At 38.1% G+C, this 27,725-nt stretch overlaps 2 protein-coding genes across 3 annotated transcripts; both read right to left on the bottom strand.

Moving 5' to 3' along the window:
* Positions 1-1,253: 1,253 nt before the first annotated feature.
* Positions 1,254-12,444, bottom strand: LOC125273745 (myosin heavy chain, fast skeletal muscle-like). Of its 2 annotated transcripts, XM_048199388.1 has the most exons (41): positions 12,385-12,444; positions 12,147-12,200; positions 11,594-11,806; positions 11,354-11,497; positions 11,083-11,239; positions 10,936-10,963; positions 10,698-10,809; positions 10,515-10,607; positions 10,127-10,190; positions 9,941-10,039; positions 9,718-9,821; positions 9,349-9,487; positions 9,152-9,270; positions 8,882-9,031; positions 8,629-8,799; positions 8,220-8,526; positions 8,018-8,088; positions 7,841-7,928; positions 7,594-7,711; positions 6,916-7,039; positions 6,698-6,834; positions 6,352-6,607; positions 6,009-6,251; positions 5,753-5,929; positions 5,471-5,616; positions 5,256-5,346; positions 4,785-5,174; positions 4,563-4,689; positions 4,345-4,463; positions 4,064-4,260; positions 3,797-3,980; positions 3,545-3,710; positions 3,319-3,443; positions 2,923-3,231; positions 2,640-2,843; positions 2,439-2,564; positions 2,099-2,269; positions 1,899-2,003; positions 1,720-1,815; positions 1,490-1,621; positions 1,254-1,371 (listed from the first exon to the last, which is right to left on the bottom strand). In XM_048199388.1, exons 3-41 carry the CDS (start codon positions 11,795-11,797, stop codon positions 1,351-1,353), a joined length of 5,814 nt encoding a protein of 1,937 aa, XP_048055345.1. In that variant the 5' UTR covers positions 11,798-11,806; positions 12,147-12,200; positions 12,385-12,444; the 3' UTR covers positions 1,254-1,350. The 2 variants fall into 2 exon arrangements, with proteins under 2 accessions (XP_048055345.1, XP_048055344.1); XM_048199387.1 differs by having other exon boundaries at positions 10,515-10,809.
* Positions 12,445-16,675: 4,231 nt separating this feature from the next.
* LOC125273746 (myosin heavy chain, fast skeletal muscle-like) lies at positions 16,676-27,466 on the bottom strand. Its single transcript, XM_048199389.1, has 41 exons — positions 26,963-27,466; positions 26,796-26,838; positions 26,442-26,657; positions 26,150-26,293; positions 25,880-26,036; positions 25,764-25,791; positions 25,552-25,657; positions 25,361-25,453; positions 25,215-25,278; positions 25,029-25,127; positions 24,781-24,884; positions 24,516-24,654; positions 24,304-24,422; positions 24,035-24,184; positions 23,785-23,955; positions 23,370-23,676; positions 23,205-23,272; positions 22,760-22,847; positions 22,499-22,616; positions 22,232-22,355; positions 22,015-22,151; positions 21,669-21,924; positions 21,313-21,555; positions 21,055-21,231; positions 20,812-20,957; positions 20,648-20,738; positions 20,164-20,553; positions 19,962-20,088; positions 19,749-19,867; positions 19,472-19,668; positions 19,206-19,389; positions 18,957-19,122; positions 18,740-18,864; positions 18,349-18,657; positions 18,024-18,227; positions 17,809-17,934; positions 17,495-17,665; positions 17,311-17,415; positions 17,133-17,228; positions 16,904-17,035; positions 16,676-16,796 (listed from the first exon to the last, which is right to left on the bottom strand). Exons 3-41 carry the CDS (start codon positions 26,643-26,645, stop codon positions 16,776-16,778), a joined length of 5,805 nt encoding a protein of 1,934 aa, XP_048055346.1. The 5' UTR covers positions 26,646-26,657; positions 26,796-26,838; positions 26,963-27,466; the 3' UTR covers positions 16,676-16,775.
* Positions 27,467-27,725: the final 259 nt, after the last annotated feature.

Below are 27,725 nucleotides of genomic sequence, written 5' to 3' on the forward strand. Positions count from 1 at the left end.
TGATTCAGTGATCAAATTTAACACCCTTATGGAAATATGATAATATTTTGGTATTATCATTTACATCTGACAAGACATCGATTTTATACATGTCCACTGTAGAGGACACCGGGACTTAAATCATGTTTATCAGGCATTTTAGGAGACACGAGTGATTAGTGAAATAAATTATATATCAATATTCCTATTAATTATTAGACATTATTATGAAAATGTTGCCAATTATTACTCCCATTATTAAACTTCTTTTTTTCATTACATGTTGTCCCAAGAACACATTAATATGCAAATTAGATATAGATGTGTATAGATGCATTGTATTGAATGGGAAAAGCCATGTATGTGATATATCAATTAATTCCATTATATCTTTCATAACATATTTGAGAATCATCTTTAAACAAAGTTTTGTAAAAAAAAAAAACAAAAAAAAATTGATTGGTGAATAAAAAATAAAAATACCATTGTTTTTGCCTATACATGTAATTTCATGTAATTTTATTTTTAAACAACTAGAGTCATGGTGTCCACTACAGAAGCCATAGCATAACGAATAAAATATAATTTTTCAAAAACATTTTTTTCATCTGTTTCTTTAATCTAAACAATTTCACGACGTGAAAAAATACTAAATTCAAAAAACTTTTTTTTTTTTTTCTGGGTCTCAGGAGGAGAAACAGAACTGACAGAAGCAGTTTTACTAGAGCGAGTAATAGCGCATAGCAACCCCTGGTGGTCAAATACAGTATCTCGTATTTAGTGGAGAGCTTGAATAAAATAGATTAAATTAAAATTAAAATAATAATAATTACTGCTCTGGGTTCATAAGAAGTAGTGTTTCTTTCCTAATAATTTTGTGTAGTTCCTCTTAAGAGTATGTAATTCATTTGCTGGATCCTACTGTGGCTTTCAGGTAAGTAATTTTCTAGGTCTGGTATAAGAGCGTAGCTTTATTTAGCAGCAGCAGATTCAAACCAGTTTTTCTCACTAGGTATTTTCTATATATATTTCGTCTTTCAATTTTTCGTTGTGATGTGCTATGACATTCCCAGGTATCGATTGATCTGCACTTCCTCAAAAGCTCATTTTATTGAAATCATGTAGAACCAGCAACCTTTATGTTAGTAGTCGGCTAACACTGCCTCACAGAATGTTCTTGTGGTTTTAAATCAGATGAAAATGCTTAAAACAACATATTAGTCACAAATGTCACCAAATATCCAACACAAAACACAAAGACATATCAGATCATATGATTTTTTTTTAATTTTTTTATTAGTTACTAGCATTTTACAAGTATTCATATTATATGAGTTCTTGTTTCTCTGCCAGCTCTCTTTGACAGAGGGTTCATTCCTCAGCCTCCTTTCCCTGTAAACATATACAACAAAGATTTCGTATACAATGCTTATGCACAAATAATTAAGTTTATGAAGAGCAAAATGCATCTGTGCACAAATAATGTAACAAACGAAAGTGTGATATTTACCTTCCCTAATTCACGGCTTTTAGCTCTCAGCTTGTTGACCTGAGACTCAGCAATGTCAGCTCTCTCCTGAGCCTCCTCCAGCTCATGCTGCACCTTCCTGAATCTGGTCAGGTGAGTGTTGGCCTGTTCCTCCTGTCAATTAATTAAACACTTGTTTAGGTTCATCATATCCAGAATATTTTGTTGCATGTTAAATAGCATATCACTCATCAAAGTCTAAAATCACTCACAGCATCTTCACTCTGTCTCTTGTAGGCCTTGACTTTCAGTTGAAGTTTGTCCACAAGGTCTTGCAGTCTGATAATATTCTTCTTATCTTCTTCAGTCTGTGTGAGGAAAAAGTTTTTAGAAAGTGTCTCAATTTGATAGTTTACCATACCTGTATATGTATTGTTGTTTGATTGAGTACCTGATAAGTCAGTTCCTTCACTCTTCTTTCGTATTTGCGGACTCCCTTAACAGCATCAGCACCGCGTCTCTGTTCCGCTTCAACTTCGCTCTCCAGCTCACGAACCTGAAACAGAGATTATAACTGATGCTATTCCAATCCTGACTTTATGCTTGTGCTAAAGTAAGTGAATGTACTGTGTGTAATGTATAGCCACATACTCTGGCCTCCAGTTTCTGGAGCTGCTTCTTTCCACCCTTCAAGGCCAGACTCTCAGCCTCATCCAGACGGTGCTGCAGGTCTTTGACTGTAACGTCCAGGTTCTTCTTCATCCTTTCAAGGTGAGCACTCGTGTCCTGCTCTTTCTTCAGCTCTTCTGCCATCATGGCAGCCTGGAATCATTTTGTACTCAGTTTACTCAGTTACTTGGGTTAATAAGAATCTGTAAATTAGTAGTCAATGGCAGGTTATAGAATGTCAGAATATATGCAATTTAGTAGATACTTAGCCTGCAAATAATAACAAACATTGCTAACTCATCAATGAACATTTTTCACTTACATCAGTTATTGCTTTCTTTGCCTTCTCGTCAGCATTTCGTGCTTCCTGGACCACATCTTCCATCTCACCTTGAATCTGAACAAGATCTGCTTCCAGCTTCTTCTTAGTGTTGATAAGACTGGTATTCTGAAGAAAATGAGAGAATGTTAAAAATAATGTTGCTTATGAGTTATTCCTTAAAATATTCATCATTCTTCTTACTTGGGAGTGTAAGAGAGTCACTCGCTCACTGGCATCCACCAGTTCCTGCTCGGCCACTTTGCGGCCTCTCTCGGTCTGCTCCAGAGCAACTCTCAGCTCCTCAATCTCAGCCTGCATCAGGTTGTTCCTGCGCTCTACCATGGCAACCTGCTCTTTCATGTCTTCTTGTGCTCGTAAAGCCTCATCAAGATGGAGTTGAGCATCCTGAAGCAAACAAGAGTCAATTAGATCTTCTGATCTAATTAGTTAGATAAAAATGCAACACTTCTGTAATGGAGCAAACCTTGAGTTGTCCTTGGACGTTCCTGAGCTGTTTCTGAGCTTCAGCAGCCTGGCGATTTGCATGGCTCAGCTGAATCTCCATCTCATTGAGGTCTCCTTCCATCTTCTTCTTGATTCTCAGAGCATCATTTCTGCTTCTGACTTCAGCATCCAGAGTGCTCTGCATGGAATCAATGATTCTCTGGCTGTTTCGCTTAATCTGTTCAATCTCCTCATCCTTCTCAGCCAATTTCCGATCGATTTCCCCTTTCACTTGGTTCAGCTCAAGCTGAACACGAAGAATCTTGGATTCTTCATGCTCTAGGGTTGCCTGAAAATTAAGAAGGTTTGTCGGGTATTGTTTGCTAGAACAGTGGAGATAATGGAAATGTAAAAAACTTCAAGCCTCATGTGGTACCTCAGCTTCTTCAAGAGCGGCCTGGATTTCAGATTTTTCAATTTCAGCTGTTTTCTTTCCTTTTTCCAACTCATGAATAGTTTTTCCAGTCTCGCCGAGCTGCTCAGTTAGATCTGAGATCTCCTCTGTATACAGAAAGGGACACATGATTAACAATGGGTTGAAACATACTATTCTGAAGAAGATCTAACAAGCAGAGAATTCAGCAGTAAACTATTGTGCATACGCTGAAGGTTCTTGTTTTCCCTCTTCAGGGTCTCCAGCTGGTCCAAAGCCTCCTCATAAGAATTCTTCATTTTGAAAAGTTCTGTGCTAAGAGAACGAGCCTCCTTCAGGGATCCTTCCAGCTCTGCCTGACTCTCCTCATACTTCTGCTTCCATTCTGCCAGGACCTTTATGACATCAAAATTGAACATTAAATACCTATAGTGAGGTGCATCACAAAATATTATATGTAATTAAAATAAAGTTGCTTTACCTTATCAAAGTTCCTTTGTTTCTTGTCAAGGTTGGCAGCCAAAGCATTAGCTCTCTCCACATCAATCATGAGATCCTCAACTTCATTTTGCAATCGTTGCTTGGTCTTTTCCAAAGAGGCACATTTGGCATTCACAGCTTCAATGGACTCCTCAGCATCCTGCAAACGCTGAGCAAGTTTTTTCCTAGGAGCATCAGTGAAATATTAGTCATTGCCACTACTTTATTTCCAGGTGTGAGAACATTTAAAACAGGAGATTTCTTTTACTTTGCTTCCTCAAGCTCTTCGGTACGCTGAATGGCATCAGTCTCATATTTGGCTCTCCATTGAGCTACCTCACTGTTGGCCTTTGACATGCTGCGCTGAAGCTCAGATTTGGCCTCTTGTTCCTCCTCATACTGCTCTCTGAGCAGATCACAGTCATGACGGGAAGATTGGACAGCGTGTGCTAAGGCATTTTTGGCCTTTAAAACAATAAAAACATGTCCAGAGTTATTCAGTAGGTTCAGTACATAAGTTTATTCATTAAGAAAATACTAATTCCTCACCTTCACTTCTTCCTCAATGTGCCTCTTCAGCTCTTCAATCTGCTGAGTGTAAGCCTGTTTGCTTCGAGTCAGCTGAGAAACTAAAGCCTCTTTCTCTTCTAACTGACGTCCCATTTCACCTAGAAAGGATTTCATGATGATGGTCAATAACTGCAATGTTGAATAGGTGTTTATAGAGTATGTAATATTATCCCTTTTGTAAACTAAACTATACTTACCATTTTCAGTCTGAAATCTTGCCTTTTGAGCACTTAGATCATTGATGTGGCGTACATGTTCGTCATGCTTGGTCTTAAACTCGCTCAACTGATCTTCCAGTGTACGACACATCTTTTCAAGATTTGTCTGCCAAACACACAAAAAAAAAAAGTTGATGATTTTTTTTACACACACAGTGCTGTGTTTTATGTACAATACTTCATCAATATGGTAATACTTGCCTTTGATTTGGCAACAGACTCCATACTGCTTGACAAGTCATCAATCTCCATTTTAAGCTCACTTTTCTCTTTTTCTAGCTTCTGTTTCACACGCTGGAGGTTGTCGATCTGCTCTCCCAGCTCTGCCACAGTGTCAGCCTGCTTCTTGCGGAGTGCCGCAGCAGTTGCTTCATGCTGTAGGGTGGACTCCTCCAGATCGCGGCGTAGTTTCTGGAACTCAGCCTCACGTTTCTTGTTCATCTCAATCTGGGCAGAAGTGGCACCACCTGCTTCTTCAAGCCTCTCACTGATCTCCTCAAGTTCCCTGGCGAGATCAGATCGCTGCTTCTCAACCTTAGCACGAGCGGCTCGTTCTGCCTCAATTTCTTCCTCCAGCTCCTCAATGCGGGCCTGTAGTTACAAAACTTTGATGAGTTACAGTTAATTACTAGGAATAAAGAAAAAAAATCAATAGCACTTTTTTTGAGTGACCTGAAGTTCTTTAATCTTCTTCTGGAGCTGAATACCAAGAGATTGCTCATCTTCAATCCTGCTCAGAAGTTGACTTGACTCAAAGTCCTTCCTGTTTTGAAAAGAAAAAAAAAACAGAAATGTTTCATGAGATATAGTTGTTCTGAAAGTGAACAAGGAATCTGAATTATAAATGGTAAATTGGATAGGATAACAAAATGTTATTAGTGCTTCACTTTTTCAGCTTTTCTTCTAGTTGTTGCTTGTCATTTTCCAGATCCATTATGGATTCCTGGGAAAGTTTGAAATCGCCCTCAAGCTTTCTCTTGGCTCTCTCAAGGTCCATACGGAGTTTCTTCTCCTGCTCCAGAGAACCTTCCAGCTGTTCACAGTTGTGAAATATTAGTACTTTCACCAAAATATTACTTTCATGGTTCATGATTTCTGCTTCTTGTTGTAACAGTAACTATACCTATGAGTACTAGCTTGCACTAATTTGAAACTTATTTCAAACTCACGTCATCGACTTGTTGCTCAAGCTTTGCTTTGGCTTTTGTCAGAGTATTGACTTTGTCTTCCTCTGCCTGGAGATCATCTAGGGTCTGTTGATGTGCCTCTTGGAGGGCTTTCTTCTCCTTAGTCAGCTTGACAATAACCTCATCTTGAGATGTCATTTCTTCAGTAAGGTTTTTAACCTAGAGACAAATTTATTTGAATGACTGCAACCTGAGTAAAAGATCAAGATTACCAGAACCTTTTGCTCAAGATATTAACCTTGTTCTCAGTGGCATGTTTCTCCTTCTCTACTTTGGCCAAGGTAAGCTCTAAATCATCAATGTCTTTCTTTAGCTCAGAGCACTCGTCCTCTAGTTTTCTCTTCTTGGCTGTCAGTTCAGCATTGATTTCTTCCTCATCCTCTAATCTTTCAGTTGTCTCTTTAAGCTTCGCCTCAAGCTGGATCTTGCTTTTGATGAGTCCTTCACATCTCTCCTCAGCATCAGACAGGTTTTCTGTTTCCTGTTTATTAGAACATCATTTGTTGTTATTTTTACTTTAAATTGTGTATTATCCTAAAAAGATGAATTGCTTATTTGCGTTCTTTTGCTGAAAAACTCACAGCTGCCACTTGTAACTGCAGGTCATTTTTCTCCTGCAGCAGAGAAACCATTTTCTCCTCCAGCTCCTTCTTCTTGGCAAGTGCCTTTGCTAGATCCTCCTTCATTTTTTCAAAATTCTCTTTCATGGCTGCCATTTCCTTCTCAGTCTCTGCACTCTTCAGCAGAGGCTTGATCTTAAAATACAGCTTCATCCATGGCCAGTGTTTCACATTCATGAATGAGCGGATGTTGTACTGGATGCTGTAGATGGCCTCTCTGTGTCATAGAATCAGAAGAAATGGTCAGATCCTGTGTGTGAATATGAAGGTTTACCCCCCACCGAATATTTTTCAAGCAAAAACATACCTTCTCTCCATCATTTTGACAAACTCTTTCCTCATAACATATCCTCTGCAAAGTGCTTGAGTCATAGTCACAAGGATAACAAGTTTTTCATCTCGCATCTCCTCAAGGGTACCCAGCAGACCAGCTTTGAAGAACACCTATCACAAAAAATTGAAAAAGCATTATGCAATATTATCTAATATTATACATAACAAGTCAGGTGCTTTGATAGTGTGTACCTTGGTGTGTCCAAACTTGTACTGGGTATGATCCACATCAATAGAGCTAAGGAGCTTCTCTGAAGCCTTCTTATTGTCAATGAACTGACCCTCAGGGATGACACTAGCATTCAGTACTTTGTATCTAAAGAAAGACATTCAAGATGTCACTTTTTTACCTTGAATTGATGCAATAATATGGTTTCAGAATCATGTTGCATTGAAATTTGCACCTGGATGGTACATTACATGAAGTACTAAGAGAGGACACCAGTCTCATTAACTAATCTTCTGTACACACACACATTTGTACCTAATATCTGTGATTCTGCATATGTCCATTTCTATTTATTCAGAATTTATGATCTTAAAATTTATGATAAGATAAGATCTTGTTGCCCATGCAAGAGAGGAACAGAGAGAAAGCTGACTTGTTTTGGGCAAATTACTAGCTGTGGGCACATGCTCCATATTTAGAATAATCCATATTCATAAACATTAAAATGGGGCCAAGAACAAAGTGTTGTGCAATTTTGCATGAGAACACTTTCTGTGCACATAAATTCACAAATAGTATTAAATTATTTTAAATATTATTTAAATATCAAATGAACCCTAATATTCATTAGAATGTTTTAGTTGTCTAGACTAAGACTAAGACTATTGATATATCATTTAAAACACATGTAAATTAAATACCTCTGCTTAAAGTCACCATAGAGGATTCTGCTTGGGAAACCCTTTCTGCAAATTCTGATTCCTTCCAGTACACCGTTACAGCGCAACTGGTGGATGACCAGAAAGTTCTCCATAAGACCTAAAATTAAAAACAGTTAAAAACATATATTGTTTTAAGAGAAGTTGCTCATGTTTAACAAAGGGTCACATCTTTAAATATATCACATGCTTTTCAGTATTCTAACATAGATGTGCAAAATATATTGACCTGGAGTCTTTGACTCATTTGGAATCAAGCAACGCACAAAATGAGGATGAGTGCTTCTCAAGTTGGTCATCAGTTTGCCCAAGTTCTCCTGTTAGTTAAAGAATAAAAAAGACAATCTATCACCCAGTACAGCTTTTATGCAAATAAAATATTTGAGGAGTAAAATGGAACCATTACCCTGAACAAAGCAGACACGGTCTGGAAGGAGCCACCCTTCTTTTTCCCACCCTTTTTGCCACCAGATTCAGCTGTTGATAAAGCAATATAGTTGAGTATTATCTCATAAACAATACCATGTACAGAAATCAAACAGAATTTTTAGTTTTTCTATTTTCATACTAAAGTTTCAATCATAAATGTGTGAATTTGTTTTGCAGACCTTCAGCAGAAGCATGAGCAGCATACAGATGAGCCAAAAGTTTCATTGAAGACTTCTGGTACAACTGAACCACAGAGTCATTTAGAGGGTCCTTGTTCTTATCCAGCCAGCCTGTGATGTTGTAATCCACAGTTCCAGCATAGTGCACCAAGGAGAAGTGGGCCTCAGCTTTGCCTTTGGTCGGTTTGGGCTTCTGGAAGGATGGAGTTTTACCAAGATGCTGGTCATGCAGCTTGTTCTTGAAGGTCATGTCTGTTGCTTTGGGGAACATACACTCCTCCTCAAGGATGGAGAAAATACCCATTGGCTGCAAGAAAGAGCACATTTGAGAAAAGACAAGGGAGCAAAGCAAAGCAGTTATGTAAAAAAAACACAAAGCACTATATGTCCTGAAGGTGAAAATTGTTACCTTCTCAATAAGCTCAATGCAGGCAGCCAAGTCCATACCGAAGTCAATGAACTCCCACTCAATACCTTCTTTCTTGTATTCCTCTTGTTCCAGCACAAACATGTGGTGGTTGAAAAACTGTTGCAGTTTCTCATTGGTGAAATTAATGCACAGCTGCTCCAGGCTGTTGAACTGTAGTTAACATAAATTTAGCACCTGAATCAAGAAGCAAATCTAAAGCATCAGATTCATTTTTTTTATCTTGTTAACTTACATCAAAGATTTCGAACCCAGCAATGTCAAGCACTCCGATGAAGAACTGTCTTGGCTGTTTGGTGTCCAGCATCTCATTGATTCTGACAACCATCCACAAGAACATTTTCTCATAGACTGACTTGCACAGAGCCATGGCTGCATTATTCACCTAATTTAGGGAGGGAGGGGGTGCTATTTTATACCATTTCATTCTAATTCATGAAAATGTATATTCATAAAAATTCAGTGATGCAGCATACAAAAATGATGCATTTTTAAACGCACATACCTGAGGAACAGTTTGACCTTTGGTCACATATTCATTCCCGACCTTCACTCTGGGAAAACACAAAGCTTTCAGCATGTCAGCAGAGTTCAGTCCCATGAGGTAAGCGATTTTATCAGCCACTGGAAGAAATATTTCAAGTAAATTACTTATATGTGTGTCCATATTGTGGAAAGATGTTTCTTAGATTGAAAACACACCTTCAGTTCCATCAGGCTCGGCCTGCTCCTCCCTCTGCTTCTGCTTGAACTTCATGTTCCCATGATGCATCACAGCTCCTGTCAGCTTGTAGATGCCCATTTTCTCCTCAGCAGTGAAGCCCAGAATATCAATGGCTGTCTGCAAATCAAAAACAATCAAATGTGTCTTGTCATTTAGTATACTTACTTATAATTATCAATCTATCAGTTGTCCCTAATAGACTACCTCAAATTTGTTTAATAGCATGTCTGACATATTATATATTAGCATTATATATTACTCTTAAAGTCTTTGTTGTGATGATGATGCTTCTAAATGATGAAATAGGCTTTATATGTAAATTAACTGACAAGTTGACTTCCACTTACATCAGTTGCAACGAACTCTTCCACATCATTAATGCTCTTGACAGTGATCTCACCCTGGCTGACCATGGGATAGTCGTATGGGTTAGTGGTGATCAGAAGAGCCTCTGCAAGAGAATTATGATTTTAAGACTTCATACTGCTTAAACATATCACAGTATCTGTTCTTGCAATCTTTGTAAAAACTGAAAATATGATTCTAATGCAATCAAGTGCAGTTTTTTACCCAGCAGTTCTGGCTTATGGCCAGTGCAGAGCTGGTAGAAGATGTGGTAGCTTCTCTCAGCACACAGCTGGAAAGTTACCCTGGACTTTTCCAGCAGATCTACGAATCAGTAACATGATTATCAAAAGAGTAAATCATAGAATGTCTATAGTAATCAACTGAGCTGTGAAAGAATAAAGGACTCACAAGTTTCAATATCAGCTGAGGCCAGTTTTCCAGTGGTGCCAAAATGAATTCGGATAAATTTACCCTGGAGATTTAACCAGAGGTAAGATTCATTAGATAACAACATTCCATTACAGAATCAAAGCACACAACGGAGAGATGCAAGTCAAGGTCAAGGTAGTATTTACTGTCTCCCTTAGGAGAAATTTGTTTTGGATAAGAGAAACCCTTCTACAGCAGCTTTGTAGTCATCAGTACTGCAATACAGTGTCATCTGAAAATGTAATAATGAATTGATTTGACTGCTGACTAATGCAGTCATTTGTGTAAAGAGTAAACAGAAATGGTGAGCTTACACACCCTTGCGGGGCCCCTGTACTATTTACTGCAAAGTTGGCTCAGTACTCACAAAGCGGGAAGAGTTGTCATTCCTCACAGTCTTGGCATTTCCATAGGCTTCCAGCAAGGGGTTGGCTGCAATGATTTGATCCTCCAGTGACCCCTGATGTGTACAGAATGTGCAGATAAAAAATGTTTTACTGATTTGCTCCATCCTCATCATATTGGCAAACAAATTGTGTATATCGCTTACCTTCATTTTTCCCTCAACAGGCTCTACCTTCTTCTGACCAGATACAGCGATTGTCGCAAAGTACTGGATGACACGTTTGGTGTTCACAGTCTTTCCTGCACCAGATTCTCCACTGAAAATATGGTACAATATATTATAACATAATATTCAATGTGAATATATAATGAAATATATGTAATAAATAAAATTTGTTTCTGCATTTTTAGCACACAGTTTTGTTTGTGATGAAAATACTTACGTAATCAGGATAGACTGATTCTCACGATCTACAAAAATGTAGAAAGTCATTTATTACATTCAAAATACTAGCATAGTTAATGTCTTTTTACAATCTTAGCCAATGTACTTCAGCTGCATTCAAAATGATAAACATTATTTTTCATACCAGTGAGCATGAACTGATAGGCATTGTCAGAGATGGAGAAGATGTGAGGTGGAGCTTCAATTCTTTTTTTGCCCCTGTAGGCTGTCACGACAACAGAATCGTACACTGGGAGCCACTTATAGGGGTTCACAGTGACACAGAACAACCCAGAGTAAGTCTGCAAGAAAGTAATGTTCTTTTACTCATTAGATGTAAACATTGCATTGATTTACATGTAAAATTCTACAACGTGTTTGAAACAGATTAGCGCTATACATTTTTGTTTACTTACGTAGATCATCCATGCTGCATAACGCTCTTTGAGGTTGTACAGCACGGTGGGTTCGTTGAGGTGGGTCATCATGGCCATGTCCTCGATTTTATCAAACTTGGGGGGATTCATCGGAAAAATGTCATCCTCCTTCACTGTGAGGGTCTGGAGGGAATGTCATATTACAGGTACGAACTGTTATATTGCAGATGCCTTAAAACTTTATTTAGCGAATTTTATTTGAATATCTCTTATACCCACTTTGCCACATAGAGTTTGCACCGTTGCTTTGCCACCCTCCCGACTCTTGAGGACCCCTTTGAGGTACATCTCCTTGGGTTCAGCCACAAAATAAGCAGTTTTGGCATCAAATGGCATATTTTGAGCTTCCAGTCGTTCCTTCTCTGGCTTGCGGAGGTAAATGGCCGCAGGGCCAAAACACTCCATTTCTGGGTCTCCACTCATGGTGGCACTCTTACAGAAAAAACAACCAATTATTTTTCATGCAAGGTAGCAAGGGGAAAGAACATTTACGTGCATACACATGATACATCACCCTTGAACATTAGTTGTAGTGACTGTAGTGTAAAATAACTAATTACTTGGTTGATTATCTTGTCATCCAGTGTCAAAATTTCTATAGTATAGAATCATATACTTCATATTTGGGTGATGGTGGTTGAGAATAACAAAATCTTTTTGTTACAAAAAGAAATTTAAGTTATGCATGAATTTTCACAAGCAACATTAGAAATATCAATTTGTCACAATGTTTAGTAGTTACAGTTCTTTTAAAAGATGGTTTCCTGTTTACCTTTGTCTTGCACCAACTCTTAGGACTTTATCTTGATGTTGTAATTCACCACCTCTGTGTATTGTCAACAAAAACAAGGCATTTGTTGTTGGTTGAAACTTTATAGTTTGCCCAAAAAATAAAATAAGTAGTCTAGTCTTAAAATTAGCATAGGATCACAATGTTATAATATGTAACAAAAAGCCTAAAATATCCCTAAAAGCAGAACTGCTTTGTGACTTAGTGTTCAGACACTCACCTTAGCTGTGTAGTTGTGAGCCCTAGGAGGAGTCGGGAAAGCCCTCTTTTATACTTGGGTGGAACTGTCCTGTCAGCACATTTCAGCATCTCATTTTTGGTCATGAGTCCCGTTTGCCCACTTCCATTTGTCCCCTTCAGCAGCATCACTGTATTATTTTTATCTCTTTAAATGAGAAGTTCCAAAATTGTTACTGCTTTAGTACAGCACTGAGGGGAGCTTTTTAGCCCATTTCCAGAGTTTAGATTCTTATGGTAACTGTTATGAATTACGTGACATTACTGGTCAGAATTTGCATTGTTATGCATAAAAATGGATGAAGTCATAAAACTGGGTTCCAAGAATCTGAAATTATGGCACTGTAATGATAATAAATTGTTATTTTTCAACTCAAAGAATTCAGAAGATACAAATAAGGAGTGCAAATAAATAACCACAATGTGCAAGGCCACATCCCTAAATCCCTATCTGGAAATAAATGCAGGCTAATATCTGGCAATAATAAGTCATCCAACTTGTTGTGGAGAAGACATCAAATGTCACTGGTATAAAGTTGCAGGAGCCTTACACTTTTAACATTATAAAGAAATCAGATTGGTATCCTTCTATCCCTTCAAGAAACCAGCAGGGATGCCAAAAGATCATGCCTTTCCTTTCTTAGAACAGCTGAAGCTCCCCAGCCCTCTCTTGGGGATGAAACAAAGTCCAAGGTGGTGACAAAATCCTTGATGTCAACAAGCCAACTTGAGTCATTGTGTGCTAATAGCTGTTCCTTTCCACTCTAAGAGTGCTGGGAGAATGTGTGCATGGCCTTTTATTCACTTTCAAGATTTAAAATAACTTGACTTGTGTATTATGTATAAATCATTGACACTTTATTGAGAGGCATCCAGATCAGTGGATCAGGACCTCTTTAGTGACTCTCCTCCACTGTTTGGCTAAATGTAACATGAGATTTGATTTAAAGTAGGCTTTATGGGCCTTAAGGTCAGTCTTTCCACTGGAAAGGTGATCCCATACTGGCAAAGAGTAGAAAGCTTTAAAAATTGTGAAGCAGTTACTGTTGAGATATAATGGGCCCCATTGAATAAAAATCTGAAACTTGATCACCCACCCATTACACTACATTCTTATTTGGACAAAATACAAATATAGCCACCAGTGTAGTCTTAACCCAACAAATGGCAGCAAGCTCAGGGGATTTATTGTGTCTTGAAGTTCCTGCATTAGAATCCAAGTGTTTTAGCGTCTGTCAAGAGCCTGCAAGTGTGCAGCGTTAAAGAATGTGGGTTGGTATAACGGTTCTTGGATGAGACAGTCGTATCATGGTTTCAAATCGTTATGATGCGGCTCCTTATTTTAGGACTTTGAAATACAAAGCAGCATCTTTGCTTCTCGTGGTAAAAGATGAGTTTGTACTGGCTTTATTGTTCAATGTGCAAGTATGATGCCACACTTTCACTGAGCATAGATCTGCTGCTAACGAAGCCTCTCTATCTCTTGGTGGATGCTGTTGGGTTTCTTTGAATACCATCACAGGTGAGTATGAATCTTTATTATATTTTCATTAATATGACATTTTTGATGAAACGGCATGATATCGCACAGGCTTGGTTTGGGGTTCTTTCACTTTTGTGTCATTCTACAAATAACAGTGCGTTCAAACTATGGCATAGTGAGCTAAAAACGTAATTGTAAGAAGAAAAAAAACCTTAGCTGCCCTAATATACAATATATCAAATATGGAATGGTTATGAAATTAGTCTTCTATAGATCTGTAAATGAAGATGTATGTATAAATATGCATTTTTTTGTGTTCAATTATTTAAATGTACACAAAACATGACAGTCCAATTTGCAATATATTTTCATAACCCATTGTGGAAACTAAGTTGAGGATTTTGTAATAGTTCTCATTTTAATAAATGTGAGTTTTAATCTTTTACAGCTGATTTCAAATGTATGAATCTAAAGGTTCAATATAAACAATTTTAAGATTGCAAAGAGTGAGCTACAAGATGTTATGTGGTATAATATATTTACAGTTAATAATTTAGCAGACATTTTTATCTAAAATTTGAATAACAAACCATATTATAAAATTAAACTGCAAACACTTGATGTGTAATACTGAAATAATTCAAACATGACTTTAACTCAAATCTCATGCAGTTCATCATTAACTTACAATAGCACACATGCATGTGCTAATATAATTAAAAGAGATAATTACTGCATCAACTACACAGTTACTGCTGTTATAAAGTTATAGCAACATGCAGCATAACATCAATGTTTCTCGGCTCATCCTGGGCTGAAGCACAGGCTCTACTCTTCAGTACAACTCTAACCCACAAAACAGACAACAGAAACACTTTAAATCCCAACAGAACATTAAACACTAACAGATCTCTTCTATATCATCTGCCCAAAAACACATAAAAGAACACTTCAGTTCAACATTTACTCTCCTGATCAGTTGACTCTTTTTCTATTAACTTTCACTAATAATTAAGTGAAATTAACTTTAGTAAATTTGACTGTTTGGTTTTACAGTATATTGCATGCACCACCCAAATGACGGCCCTGTGTATGATAAATTGTTTGTTATTCAAGTTTTGGATAAAAATGCCTGATAAATTCTTAACTGTAAATATAATATATATTGTATATAATATAAAATGTATTGTATATAGTATATATTGTATATATAATATATATATATATATATATATATATATATATATATATATATATATATTTTATACCATATAACATATAACATCTTGTAGCACACTGTTTGCAATCTTAAAATTAATTATTTTGAACTTTAGATTCATACATTTAAAATCAGCTGTAGAAACTCCTTAACTTCCTTACCACAAGGGGTTATGAAAATAGTATGCAAATTGAAATGCAGACTGTCATGTTTTATGCTGGTAGTTTCTCAGAAATGACATACTACTAGATAGAGGATAACCTTGTACGTGGCTTGAGTCATGTGTCCTTCTCAAAGACTGATCTGCTCGATTCAATCCTTACTGAAGAATCCCCAGATCGTCACCATTCCTCCATCAAATTTTTCAAAGTGGGTGCCAGACACTGTGGGTTGTAGGCCTCTCCAGGTCTCTGTCTAACCATTAGAAAACCAGGTTTTGGGCAAAGCTGAAAATTGGACTCATCAGAGAAGATCAGATTCATCTTTGTGAAGGACACATGACTCAAGCCACGTACAAGGTTATCCTAGAAGAAAACTTGCTTCCTTCTGCTCTGACAATGTTTCCCAACTCAAAGGATTGGTTTTCTCGCAGGACAATTCTCCATGCCACACAGCCAGGCCAATCAAGGTGTGGATGGAGGACCACCAGATCATGACCAGACCTGAACCCTACTGAAAACCTCTGGAATGTGATCAAGAGTAAGATGACAACCATAGAAGTATGAAGAGTAACATCCTCACACTGAGTTTACACCTCCTGTATGGTGTTTTTTATTAATTTTTGAGCTGTAAACTCAGTGTTACTCTTCTTACTTCTGTGGTTCTCTATTGAAATAAAAACAGCATATGCTGGTTAGGTATGTTTTTAAGCTGGTCCTTAGCTAGTCATGAGCTGGTCCTAAGCAGCATAAACCAGCTCAAACCAGCTCTCATGCTTAACCATCATATGGTGGGGTTTTTTTCAACAATGTTGTCATCTTTTTGTGCTGCACCTGAGCCCAATTAAGGTTTGGGATGTGCACACTATTTTTGTATTTTTGATTCTATTAAGAGGAAGATGGCCATCAAACAAAGCCAAGCTGCTTGTGCCAGTAGTGGCAAAAGTCACCCAACAGCAATGCGATCAACTGGTAGAGAGCATTCCAAGAAGCATGAAAGCTGTGATAGGAACTCAGGGTTATTCCACCAAATATTGATTTCTGAACTCGTTCTAAGGGTTGTTTAAAATGAATATAAACTTGTTTTCTTTGCATTATATGAGGTTTGAAAACATGGCATCTTTTTGTTATTTTGACCAGTTGTCATTTTCTGGAAATAAATGCTCTAAATTACAATATTTTTATTTGTAATTTGGAGGAAATGTTGTCAGTAGTTTATAGAACAAAACATAAATATTAATATTAATATTAATAATATTATTTATACATATACATATAAATAGTAAATCCAGAGAAAATGCTAATTTTGCAATGGTCTCTTAAGTTTTTCCAGAGATGTATTTTAATATTGGACTAAACAGGTGAATGAAATGGAGCAAGTCAACATCTTAAATAAAAGAAAAAACTGCAGCCATTATTGTTTAGTGGGCAATTTTATTGACCGCATGATTCAGACACAGCACAAACTCATATTATATGCTCGTTCATTGCTGTCTCTTCTTGAAGGGTGATATTCACTCTGCAACCTCTTTTCCCTGTGGGGGAAAAATAATGCTAGAGTCAAATATTCTGGATTTTTGAGTTTAGTTTTTGTGTATATTCAGGAATCAACAAGTTGTGGATAAATAAGTTTCAGAAATACCTTTCCAGCCTCACGACTCTTTGCACGGAGCTTGTTGACCTGGGACTCAGCGATGTCAGCCCTCTCCTGAGCTTCCTCCATCTCATTCTGCACCTTCCTGTACCTGGATAGGTGAGTGCTGGCCTGTTCCTCCTGTGGTGGATTTACCCATGCATCAGTAGTTTATGAAATCATCAACAAAATAATGTCTTGATTATGATAACATATTACTGTAGAATACTGTACTTACAGCTTCCTCAGCTTGTCTCTTATACGACTTCACTTTCATCTGCAGTTTGTCCACCAGATCCTGCAGTCTGATAATATTCTTCTTATCTTCTTCAGACTGTTAAAAAGACTCGCCATTGTAGCTAATGTTGCTCTGTTGACAAACCATTTCTTTTCAGAGGTCAAGTAAAATAACCTACCTGGTAGGTGAATTCCTTAACTCTTCTCTCATACTTCCGAACTCCTTTAATGGCTTCGGCACCTCTTCTTTGCTCAGCCTCAACCTCGCTTTCTAGCTCACGAACCTGGGAATTAGATAGAAAAATTAGATTACAAAAAATTCCAGGATTTCATAACCTTCTTACATATTGCACAAAAGAGTACCCTAGCTTCCAGTTTCTGGATCTGCTTCTTTCCACCCTTCAAGGCCAGAGTCTCAGCCTCATCCAAACGGTGTTGCATGTCTTTGACTGTAACCTCCAGGTTCTTCTTCATTCTCTCAAGATGAGCACTCGTGTCCTGCTCTTTCTTTAGCTCCTCTGCCATCATGGCGGCCTGCAATCACACATGACATTGACTACAGCTCTTCTCAATATTCACTAGATGTGATTAATTGGGTTTAACTAGATAAAAATGTTTGTAATTGTGTGTACATACAGACATTTAGAACATATCAAAGTGTATAAATAGGCACTCACATCAGTGATAGCTTTCTTAGCCTTCTCCTCTGCATTTCGTGACTCCTGAATAGCATCATCAACTTCACCTTGGACTTGAACAAAATCTGCCTCAAGCTTCTTCTTGGTGTTGATGAGACTGGTGTTCTGTATATTAGAGAGCAACATGTGGTTTACCAATTGGGGATTTTGTCTAAGAGGCAGAGGAAATAAATCAGAAACATTTGAAAACAAACCTGGGAGTGCAAAAGTACTACACGCTCACTGGAATCCACCAGTTCTTGCTCGGCCACTTTGCGGCCTCTCTCGGTCTGCTCCAGAGCAACTCTCAGCTCCTCAATCTCAGCCAGCATCAGGTTGTTCCTGCGCTCTACCATGGCAACCTGCTCTCTCATGTCCTCTTGAACCCTCAGAGCATCATCAAGGTGCAGTTGGGCATCCTAATAAAAGATGGATAACTTGTTACAATAGAATAGGGATTGAAGAGTTTGAGGTTCAGCTTTCATCTGAGGACAAGTGCAATTTTTAAACAACAATGTACAAAGAGCTCCACGACTTTACCTTGAATTGTCCCTGAATGTTCCTGAGCTGTTTCTGAGCTTCAGCAGCCTGGCGATTTGCATGGCTCAGCTGAATCTCCATCTCATTGAGGTCTCCTTCCATCTTCTTCTTGACTCTTAGGGCTTCATTTCTGCTCCTGATCTCAGAGTCTAGAGTACTCTGTATGGATTCAATCACTCTTTGGCTATTCCTTTTTATCTGTTCAATCTCCTCATCTTTCTCAGCCAACTTACGATCAATCTCCCCTTTCACTTGACTTAGCTCAAGCTGAATACGAATAATCTTAGATTCCTCATGTTCCAGGGTTCCCTGTAGACCGGTAGGACAGCAATAGTTAACAATAGTTAGAAAAAAATATTATGGAAGTTATTCAAAAACACAAAAGAGTTACCTCAGCTTCCTCAAGAGCAGTCTGGATTTCTATTTTCTCTGTTTCAACTGTCTTCTTGGCTTTGTCCAGCTCATGAATGGTCTTACCGCTTTCACCAATTTGTTCAGTCAAGTCAGATATTTCATCTACAAACAATTTAAAAAACAGAGTATCTACATGTAAGCATGGAAAATTTGTCTCTCTATCATCTGCACTTTGTATTTGGGAAAAATCTTACGCTGAAGGTTTTTGTTTTCCCTCTTGAGGGTCTCCAGATGATCCAGGGTTTCTTCATAGGAGTTCTTCATCTTAAAAAGCTCTGTACTAAGAGAACGGGTCTCTTTCAGAGATCCTTCCAGTTCTGCTTGGCTTTCCTCATACTTTTGCTTCCACTCGGCCAAAACCTTGGAAAAAAGTCAATTGAATTTGTGAGCAAGGACATTATGTTGTTGTACCAAGAAGTTGCAGCTATTAAAACATTCTGTACCTTGTCGAAGTTCCGTTGTTTCTTGTCAAGATTGGCAGCAACAGCATTAGCTCTCTCTACATCAGTCATGAGATCTTCAACTTCAGCCTGCAGTCGCTGTTTGGTTTTCTCCAGAGAAGCACACTTTGAGTTCACAGCCTCAAAGGACTCCTCAGCATCCTGCAAACGCTGAGCAAGCTTTTTCCTAAGAGCAACAATGAAATATTAGTCATTGCCACTACTTTATTTCCAATTGTGAGAACATTTAAACTGGTGATTTCATTTACTTTGCTTCCTCAAGCTCTTCAGTACGCTGAATGGCATCAGTCTCATATTTGGCTCTCCATTGAGCTACCTCACTGTTGGCCTTTGACATGCTGCGCTGAAGCTCAGATTTGGCCTCCTGTTCTTCCTCGTACTGCTCTCTGAGCAGATCACAGTCATGCCGTGCTGACTGCACAGCATGTGCCAGGGCATTCTTTGCCTGAAAAGCAACAAACAAAGCATTATTTGCTAATGTTCCCCTACTTGCTACTAGACGCTTCCAAAATAGTAAACAATTACCTTGATTTCTTCCTCAATGTGCCTCTTAAACTCTTCAATTTGCTGAGTGAAAGCTTGCTTGCCTCGAGTCAACTGAGAAACAAGAGCCTCTTTTTCCTCTAGCAGACGACTGAATTCACCTTTTAAAAAGACAGAACAATTCCATGAATCCTTGAAAGTGTAGGCAAATCCTTCAGTTTGGAGGTCGAATTATGGCTTTGTATTCAAACATACCATTCTCAGTTGCTAGTCTTGCTCTTTGTGTACTTAAATCATTTAGTTGACGGATTGCTTCATCATTTTTGGACTTAAGTTCACTCAGCTGATCTTCAAGCGTACGGCACATCTTCTCCAAGTTACACTGAAAGGAAAAATTTCTATGAGTATTACTCTTGTATTAAAAATGCAGTATTCAGGAAAAAAACAATTGTCATGCCTTTGATTTGGCAACAGATTCCATATTGGTTGACAGATCATCAATCTCCATTTTGTATTCGCTTTTCTCCTTTTCTAGCTTCTGTTTCACACGCTGGAGGTTGTCGATCTGCTCTCCCAGCTCTGCCACAGTGTCAGCTTGCTTCTTGCGGAGTGCCGCAGCAGTTGCTTCATGCTGTAGGGTGGACTCCTCCAGATCGCGGCGTAGTTTCTGGAACTCAGCCTCACGTTTCTTGCTCATCTCAATCTGGACAGAAGTGGCACCACCTGCTTCTTCAAGCCTCTCACTGATCTCCTCAAGTTCCCTGGAGAGATCAGATCGCTGCTTCTCAACCTTAGCACGAGCGGCACGCTCTGCCTCGATTTCTTCCTCCAGCTCCTCAATGCGGGCCTGAAATAAACAGTGGTTATGATGATGATCAGATTTACTTGAGCCAGATTATGTGATCAGTCATTAACCCAAATGTTATGTATTAAGAAGTGACCTGGAGTTCCTTGATCTTCTTCTGATGTTGAACACTAATAGACTGTTCATCCTCAATCTTGCTTAGAAATTGGCTTATCTCAAAGTCCTTCCTATAGGAAATAATTGTAACAGATGTATATGATTTGCATACCATTCTCTTTAAAACTTAAGTTAAAGTCTTACTTCTTCATCTTCTCATCTGATTGTTGCTTGTCATTTTCCAGATCCATAATGGATTCTTGGGCTAGTTTCAGGTCACCCTCAAGCTTTCTCTTGGCTCTCTCAAGGTCCATGCGGAGTTTCCTTTCTTGCTCCAGAGAACCTTCCAGCTATTAAGTAAGATTGCAATATTGCTTTGTCTAGAAGTCATCCACATCTAAAATTAAACCAATAAACCATAATATTGCAGTAAACATTGTTACTTACATCATCAACTTGTTGTTCAAGTTTGGCTTTAGCTTTCGTCAGACTATTAACTTTGTCCTCTTCTGCCTGCAGATCATCCAAAGTTTGCTGATGCGCCTCTTGTAGGGCTTTCTTCTCTTTGGTTAACTTTGCAATGCTTTCATCCAGTGAAGTCATCTCCTCTGTAAGATTTTTCACCTAATAAAGAAATTTAGTGAAATGATTAGAGCCACATCAGGTTTAGATACTTGATAGGAAATATGAGTTGAGAAAGTGAACCTTGTTTTCAGTGGCATGTTTCTCCTTCTCCACTTTGGCCAAGGTAAGCTCTAAATCATCAATGTCTTTCTTTAGCTCAGAGCACTCGTCCTCTAGTTTTCTCTTCTTGGCTGTCAGTTCAGCATTGATTTCTTCCTCATCCTCTAATCTTTCAGTTGTCTCTTTAAGTTTCGCCTCAAACTGGATCTTGCTTTTGATGAGTCCTTCACATCTCTCCTCAGCATCAGACAGGTTTTCTGATTCCTGTTGATTAGAACATCATTTGTTGTTATTTTTATTTTAAATTGTGTGTTTGTTATCTTATAATGATGAATTGCCTATTTGTGTTCTTTTCAGGAAGCTGCTGAAAAACTCACAGATGCCACTTGTAACTGAAGGTCATTTTTCTCCTGCAGCAGAGAAACCATTTTCTCCTCCAGCTCCTTCTTCTTGGAAAGTGCCTTTGCTAGATCCTCCTTCATTTTTTCAAAATTCTCTTTCATGACTGCCATTTCCTTCTCAGTCTCTGCACTCTTCAGCAGAGGCTTGATCTTAAAATACAGCTTCATCCATGGCCAGTGTTTCACATTCATGAATGAGCGGATGTTGTACTGGATGCTGTAGATGGCCTCTCTGTGTCATAGAATCAGAAGAAATGGTCAGATCCTGTGTGTGAATATGAAGGTTTACACCCCACCGAATATTTTTTAAGCAAAAACATACCTTCTCTCCATCATTTTGACAAACTCTTTCCTCATAACAAAGCCGCGACAAAGAGCCTGCGTCATGGTAACCAGCGCAGCTAATTTTTCATCTCGCATCTCCTCAAGGGTACCCAGCAGACCAGCTTTGAAGAACACCTATTACAAATAATTGAGCAATTATGCACTATGATCTAATATTGTCATTTACATAATAAGAAGGGGCTTTGAGTGTGTACCTTGGTGTGTCCAAACTTGTACTGGGTATGATCCACATCAATTGAGCCAAGAAGCTTCTCTGAAGCCTTCTTATTGTCAATGAACTGACCCTCAGGGATGACACTAGCATTCAGTACTTTGTATCTAAAACAGAAGTGATTTCATTAGATTTCAGTTTAATTTCCATCTGAAGTACCCTTATGCCACAAATACAAGTGTCATAGTAAAAAAAAAATATATATATATACAAGTGCATGACATCCACATATGACATGTATGTAAAATACCTCTGCTTAAAGTCACCATAGAGGATTCTGCTTGGGAAACCCTTTCTGCAAATTCTGATTCCTTCCAGTACACCGTTACAGCGCAACTGGTGGATGACCAGAAAGTTCTCCATAAGACCTGGAACATTATACAATGGGAGAGATTTAATCTTAAATCTAAAAACATTAATATTCTTAAACAGGATTCAGAGTCTTTTTATTACAGCTAAGGTGATAATGTTATACGAAGCACTATTTATTATTGGAATAAATAACACTTACCAGGTGTTTTTGATTCATTTGGAATCAGGCAGCGTACAAAATGGGGATGTGTGCTCCTCAAATTGGTCATCAGCTTGCCCAAGTTCTCCTGTAGAATTGTGTCCAAAATATGTTGAAATATTTGACCATTATACAAGTACATACACTCACCACATTATTAGGTATTTGAAGATTCTCATCATGGATGTGCAGCTGACAAATCTGCAGCAACTGTGTGATGCTATCATATCAATATGGGCCAAAATCTCTGAGGAATGTTTCCAGTCCCTTGTTGAATATATGCCATGAAGAATTAAGGCAGTTTTGAAGGAAAAAGGGGGGGGGGGGTCCAACCTGGTAATAGCTAAGAGTACCTAATAAAGTGGCCAGTGAGTGTATCTAACTAATATAAGCATTTTTAGAACACATATAACATGAACACATAGTTAACATAATAAAAACTTACTCTAAACACAGCAGACACTGTTTGAAAGGAACCACCCTTTTTCTTGGCAGCCTTTTTGCCTGCTGCCTCTGTACAGTACAAATATAATAAATATTACATTTATTTAAAAAAAAAAAAATGCAGAATATTAATACTCTTAGATATATGCAGTAATGTTTTTCAGACCTTCAGTAGAAGCATGAGCAGCATACAGATGAGCCAGAAGTTTCAATGAAGACTTCTGGTACAACTGAACCACAGAGTCATTTAGAGGGTCCTTGTTCTTATCCAGCCAGCCTGTGATGTTGTAATCCACAGTTCCAGCATAGTGCACCAAGGAGAAGTGGGCCTCAGCTTTGCCTTTGGCCGGTTTGGGCTTCTGGAAGGATGGAGTTTTACCAAGATGCTGGTCATGCAGCTTGTTCTTGAAGGTCATGTCTGTTGCTTTGGGGAACATACACTCCTCCTCAAGGATGGAGAAAATACCCATTGGCTGCAAGAAATAGCATATTTCTTTGAGAAAAGATAAGCGATTAAAGCAAAGCAGTTATGTAAAAAAAACCCAGAAAACACTATATGTCCTGAAGGTGAAAATTGTTACCTTCTCAATAAGCTCAATGCAGGCAGCCAAGTCCATACCGAAGTCAATGAACTCCCACTCAATACCTTCTTTCTTGTATTCCTCTTGTTCCAGCACAAACATGTGGTGGTTGAAAAACTGTTGCAGTTTCTCATTGGTGAAATTAATGCACAGCTGCTCCAGGCTGTTGAACTGTAGTTAACATAAATTCAGTATCTGAATCAAGAAGCAAAAGCTAAAGCATCAGATTCATTTTATCTTGTTAACTTACATCAAAGATTTCGAACCCAGCAATGTCAAGCACTCCGATGAAGAACTGTCTTGCTTGCCTGGTGTCCAGCATCTCATTGATTCTGACAACCATCCACAAGAACATTTTCTCATAGACTGACTTGCACAGAGCCATGGCTGCATTATACACCTAATTTAGAAAAAAAATAATGCCGTTTTATACCATTTCATTTTTATTAATAAAAATGTATATTCATAAAAATTCAGTGATGTAGCATGCAGAAATGATGAATTTTTAAATGCACATACCTGAGGAACAGTTTGACCTTTGGTCACATATTCATTCCCGACCTTCACTCTGGGAAAACACAAAGCTTTCAGCATGTCAGCAGAGTTCAGTCCCATGAGGTAAGCGATTTTATCAGCCACTGGAAGAAATATTTCAAGTAAATTACTTATATGTGTCCATATTGTGTCAATATATGAATGTTTCTATAGATGAATTTAGATTGAAATCACACCCTCATTTCCATCAGGCTCAGCCTGCTCCTCCCTCTGCTTCTGCTTGAACTTCATGTTCCCATGATGCATCACAGCTCCTGTCAGCTTGTAGATGCCCATTTTCTCCTCAAGAGTGAAGCCCAGAATATCAATAGCTGTCTGAAAATCAAAAACAATCAAATGAGTTTTGTATATAACATATTTGATAAAGTGCATCAGAGATACACAGAGTATACATTCATATTATTATGCATAAAAGTGCTCAAAGATTAGACTTCCTCTTACATCAGTTGCAACAAACTCTTCCACATCATCAATGCTCTTGACTGTGATCTCACCATGACTGATCATGGAATAGTCATATGGGTTAGTGGTGATCAGAAGAGCCTCTGCAAGAGAATTATGATTAAAAAAAGACTTTCGACTCAAAAATATCACAGTATCTGTACTTGCAATCTTTGGAAAAACTGTATTAAAATCAAATTTTATAATGAAAAATATGATTCTAATGCAATCACGTGCAGTTTTTTTACCCAGCAGTTCTGGCTTATGGCCAGTGCAGAGCTGGTAGAAGATGTGGTAGCTTCTCTCAGCAGACAGCTGGTAAGTTACCCTGGACTTTTCCAGCAGATCTACGGATCAGTAACATGATTATCAAAAGAGTAAATCATAGAATGTCTATATTAATCAACTGAGCTGTGAAAGAATAAAGGACTCACAAGTTTCAATATCAGCTGAGGCCAGTTTTCCAGTGGTGGCAAAATGAATTCGGATAAATTTACCCTGGAGATTTAACCAGAGGTCATAATTTTCCATTACAGAATCAAAGCACACAGTGTAGAGGTGCAGTTGGCTCAGTACTCACAAAGCGGGAAGAGTTGTCATTCCTCACAGTCTTGGCATTTCCATAGGCTTCCAGCAAGGGGTTGGCTGCAATGATTTGATCCTCCAGTGACCCCTAATGTGTAAAGATTGGGCAGACATACCAGTCAAATAAGTGTTTTACTGATTTGCTCCATCCTCATTATCATATTGGTAAACAAATACTATATATACCTGCATTTTTCCAGGCTCTACCTTCTTCTGACCAGATACAGCAATTGTTGCAAAGTACTGGATGACGCGTTTGGTGTTCACAGTCTTTCCTGCACCAGATTCTCCACTGAAAATAAAATAATGCAACATAAAATGACTCCAGTTTCTCTGATGCTATATTTAATTACAAGATATAATACTCCTTCAAACTGAAAAATCTGAAAAATATTCACGTGATCAAGATCGATTGATTGTCACGATCTACAGAGAGTAGAGAAACATTCCATTTTACCCAACAAAGTATGAATGGATAAAAAATCTTAAACTATTTTCTTCCACAAGCTCTTACCAGTGAGCATGAACTGATAGGCGTTGTCAGAGATGGAGAAGATGTGAGGTGGAGCTTCAATTCTTTTTTTGCCCCTGTAGGCTGACACAACAACAGAATCGTACACTGGGAGCCACTTATAGGGGTTCACAGTGACACAGAACAACCCAGAGTAAGTCTGCAAGAGAGGTTAGTAAAACTCAGTTGCAACTTTGAGTTTCACAGACATTTTTAGTTTAAATAAAACAGTATAACAAGTTTGAAATTTGAGGAACTGTTCATTTTACTTACGTAGATCATCCATGCTGCATAGCGCTCTTTGAGGTTGTACAGCACAGTGGGTTCACTGAGGTGGGTCATCATGGCCATGTCCTCGATCTTATCAAACTTGGGGGGATTCATTGGGTGAATTTCATCCTCCTTCACTGTGATAGTCTTTTAGAGGGGAAAATAGCAAATGATAAATGACTGAGAGCCACATTTTTTTTTTTCAGCAGACAACCTTCTGAGCTAATATGAAAGCCAGAAAAAGTACTAAATTCAGACTATTATATTGCTTTTAGCCGGAAAACTCTCAACTTACTTTGCCACACAGAGTTTTGACAGTGGCTTTGCCACCCTCTTTGCTCATTAGCACCCCTTTGAGGTACATCTCCTTAGGTTCAGTCACAAAATAGGCTGTCTTTGCATCAAATGGTGTGTTCTGAGCCTCAATTCTTTCTCTCTCTGGCTTACGGAGGAAAATGGCCGCCGGGCCAAAGCACTCCAGTTCCGTGTTCCCACTCATGGTGGCACTTTACTGGACAGAAAGACCAAACATTAGACCAAACACTTACATTAAGCCAGTAACAGAAATAGTAAGTGGTTCTACAAAAAAATAGTAATATTATAATAATGTAAAGGAATTTTGCTTTATGGGTCAAATAGTAGATTTTACCTCTTTTCCAGTGAGTAAAAGCTGGCCAAATTATATGAGCAATCTAAAAATAAAAAAAGACAATCAGCTTTCATTTATGCACAAAGAATGGATGTAATTTGCTTTTAACAAAGTATTTTTGCATGCAGTCTATCTTGAATTTTATCAGTGTTTTAAGTTCAACTCACCTACTTGAAGTCAGCCCCAGTAAATGGATTCACACTCGACGTCTTGTTTTATAAAGCACGATGTGCTCAGTCAGCAAAACAGTCTCTCTCTATTTGGTGCTATTTGGTTCTTGGACTGCCCTCAATTCCATGTCTCTCTCTGGAATATTATTTTTATCTGATGATAAATCAAAAGTGATTTTGAATAGAGTATTACGGGTCTGTTCCAATATTTTTCAAAACAGTGTGGAAGCTTTGCTTATATCAAAGACGTACTGAAGCCTAGTAAATGTGCATATTCTGATTTGTGTGATACAAAACACTGAACAAAATCATTGGTCATTTGCAGAGAACACTGATGCTCTGTAACATAATGTATACACTGTATTAAAATATATAGCACTGCAATGGTGAAATTGTTTCAAATCAGTCTTCATGATGTTTTGTTGGCACTGTTGGGCTTCTCTCTTTAGTTGAGGTGAGCCTGTAAATGTCACTTGTATACTGTTGCAAATTCCTTCCAAACATACATTTGATAAAAGACATGAAATGATCGATTTTGAAATGAGATGCATTAGCACACAGACAAGATGTCAAAGTGCCCGTAAGATGCTAACTGATTCATTTTTGCACATTTATGATTTTTACAACCAATTTTTTTTTTTTTTGATTGAACCTTTTATTCTTTTTGTGATGTTCTTGAAAAGACACCACTGCTGACTCTTAATCCATTTTCATATTTATTTTAGCATACATTCCTTGTCATTTGTAAGTATTTCAGTTC

This window comes from Megalobrama amblycephala, linkage group LG8 (genome assembly GCF_018812025.1).
Source record: "Megalobrama amblycephala isolate DHTTF-2021 linkage group LG8, ASM1881202v1, whole genome shotgun sequence".
Taxonomy (NCBI): Eukaryota; Metazoa; Chordata; class Actinopteri; order Cypriniformes; family Xenocyprididae; genus Megalobrama; species Megalobrama amblycephala.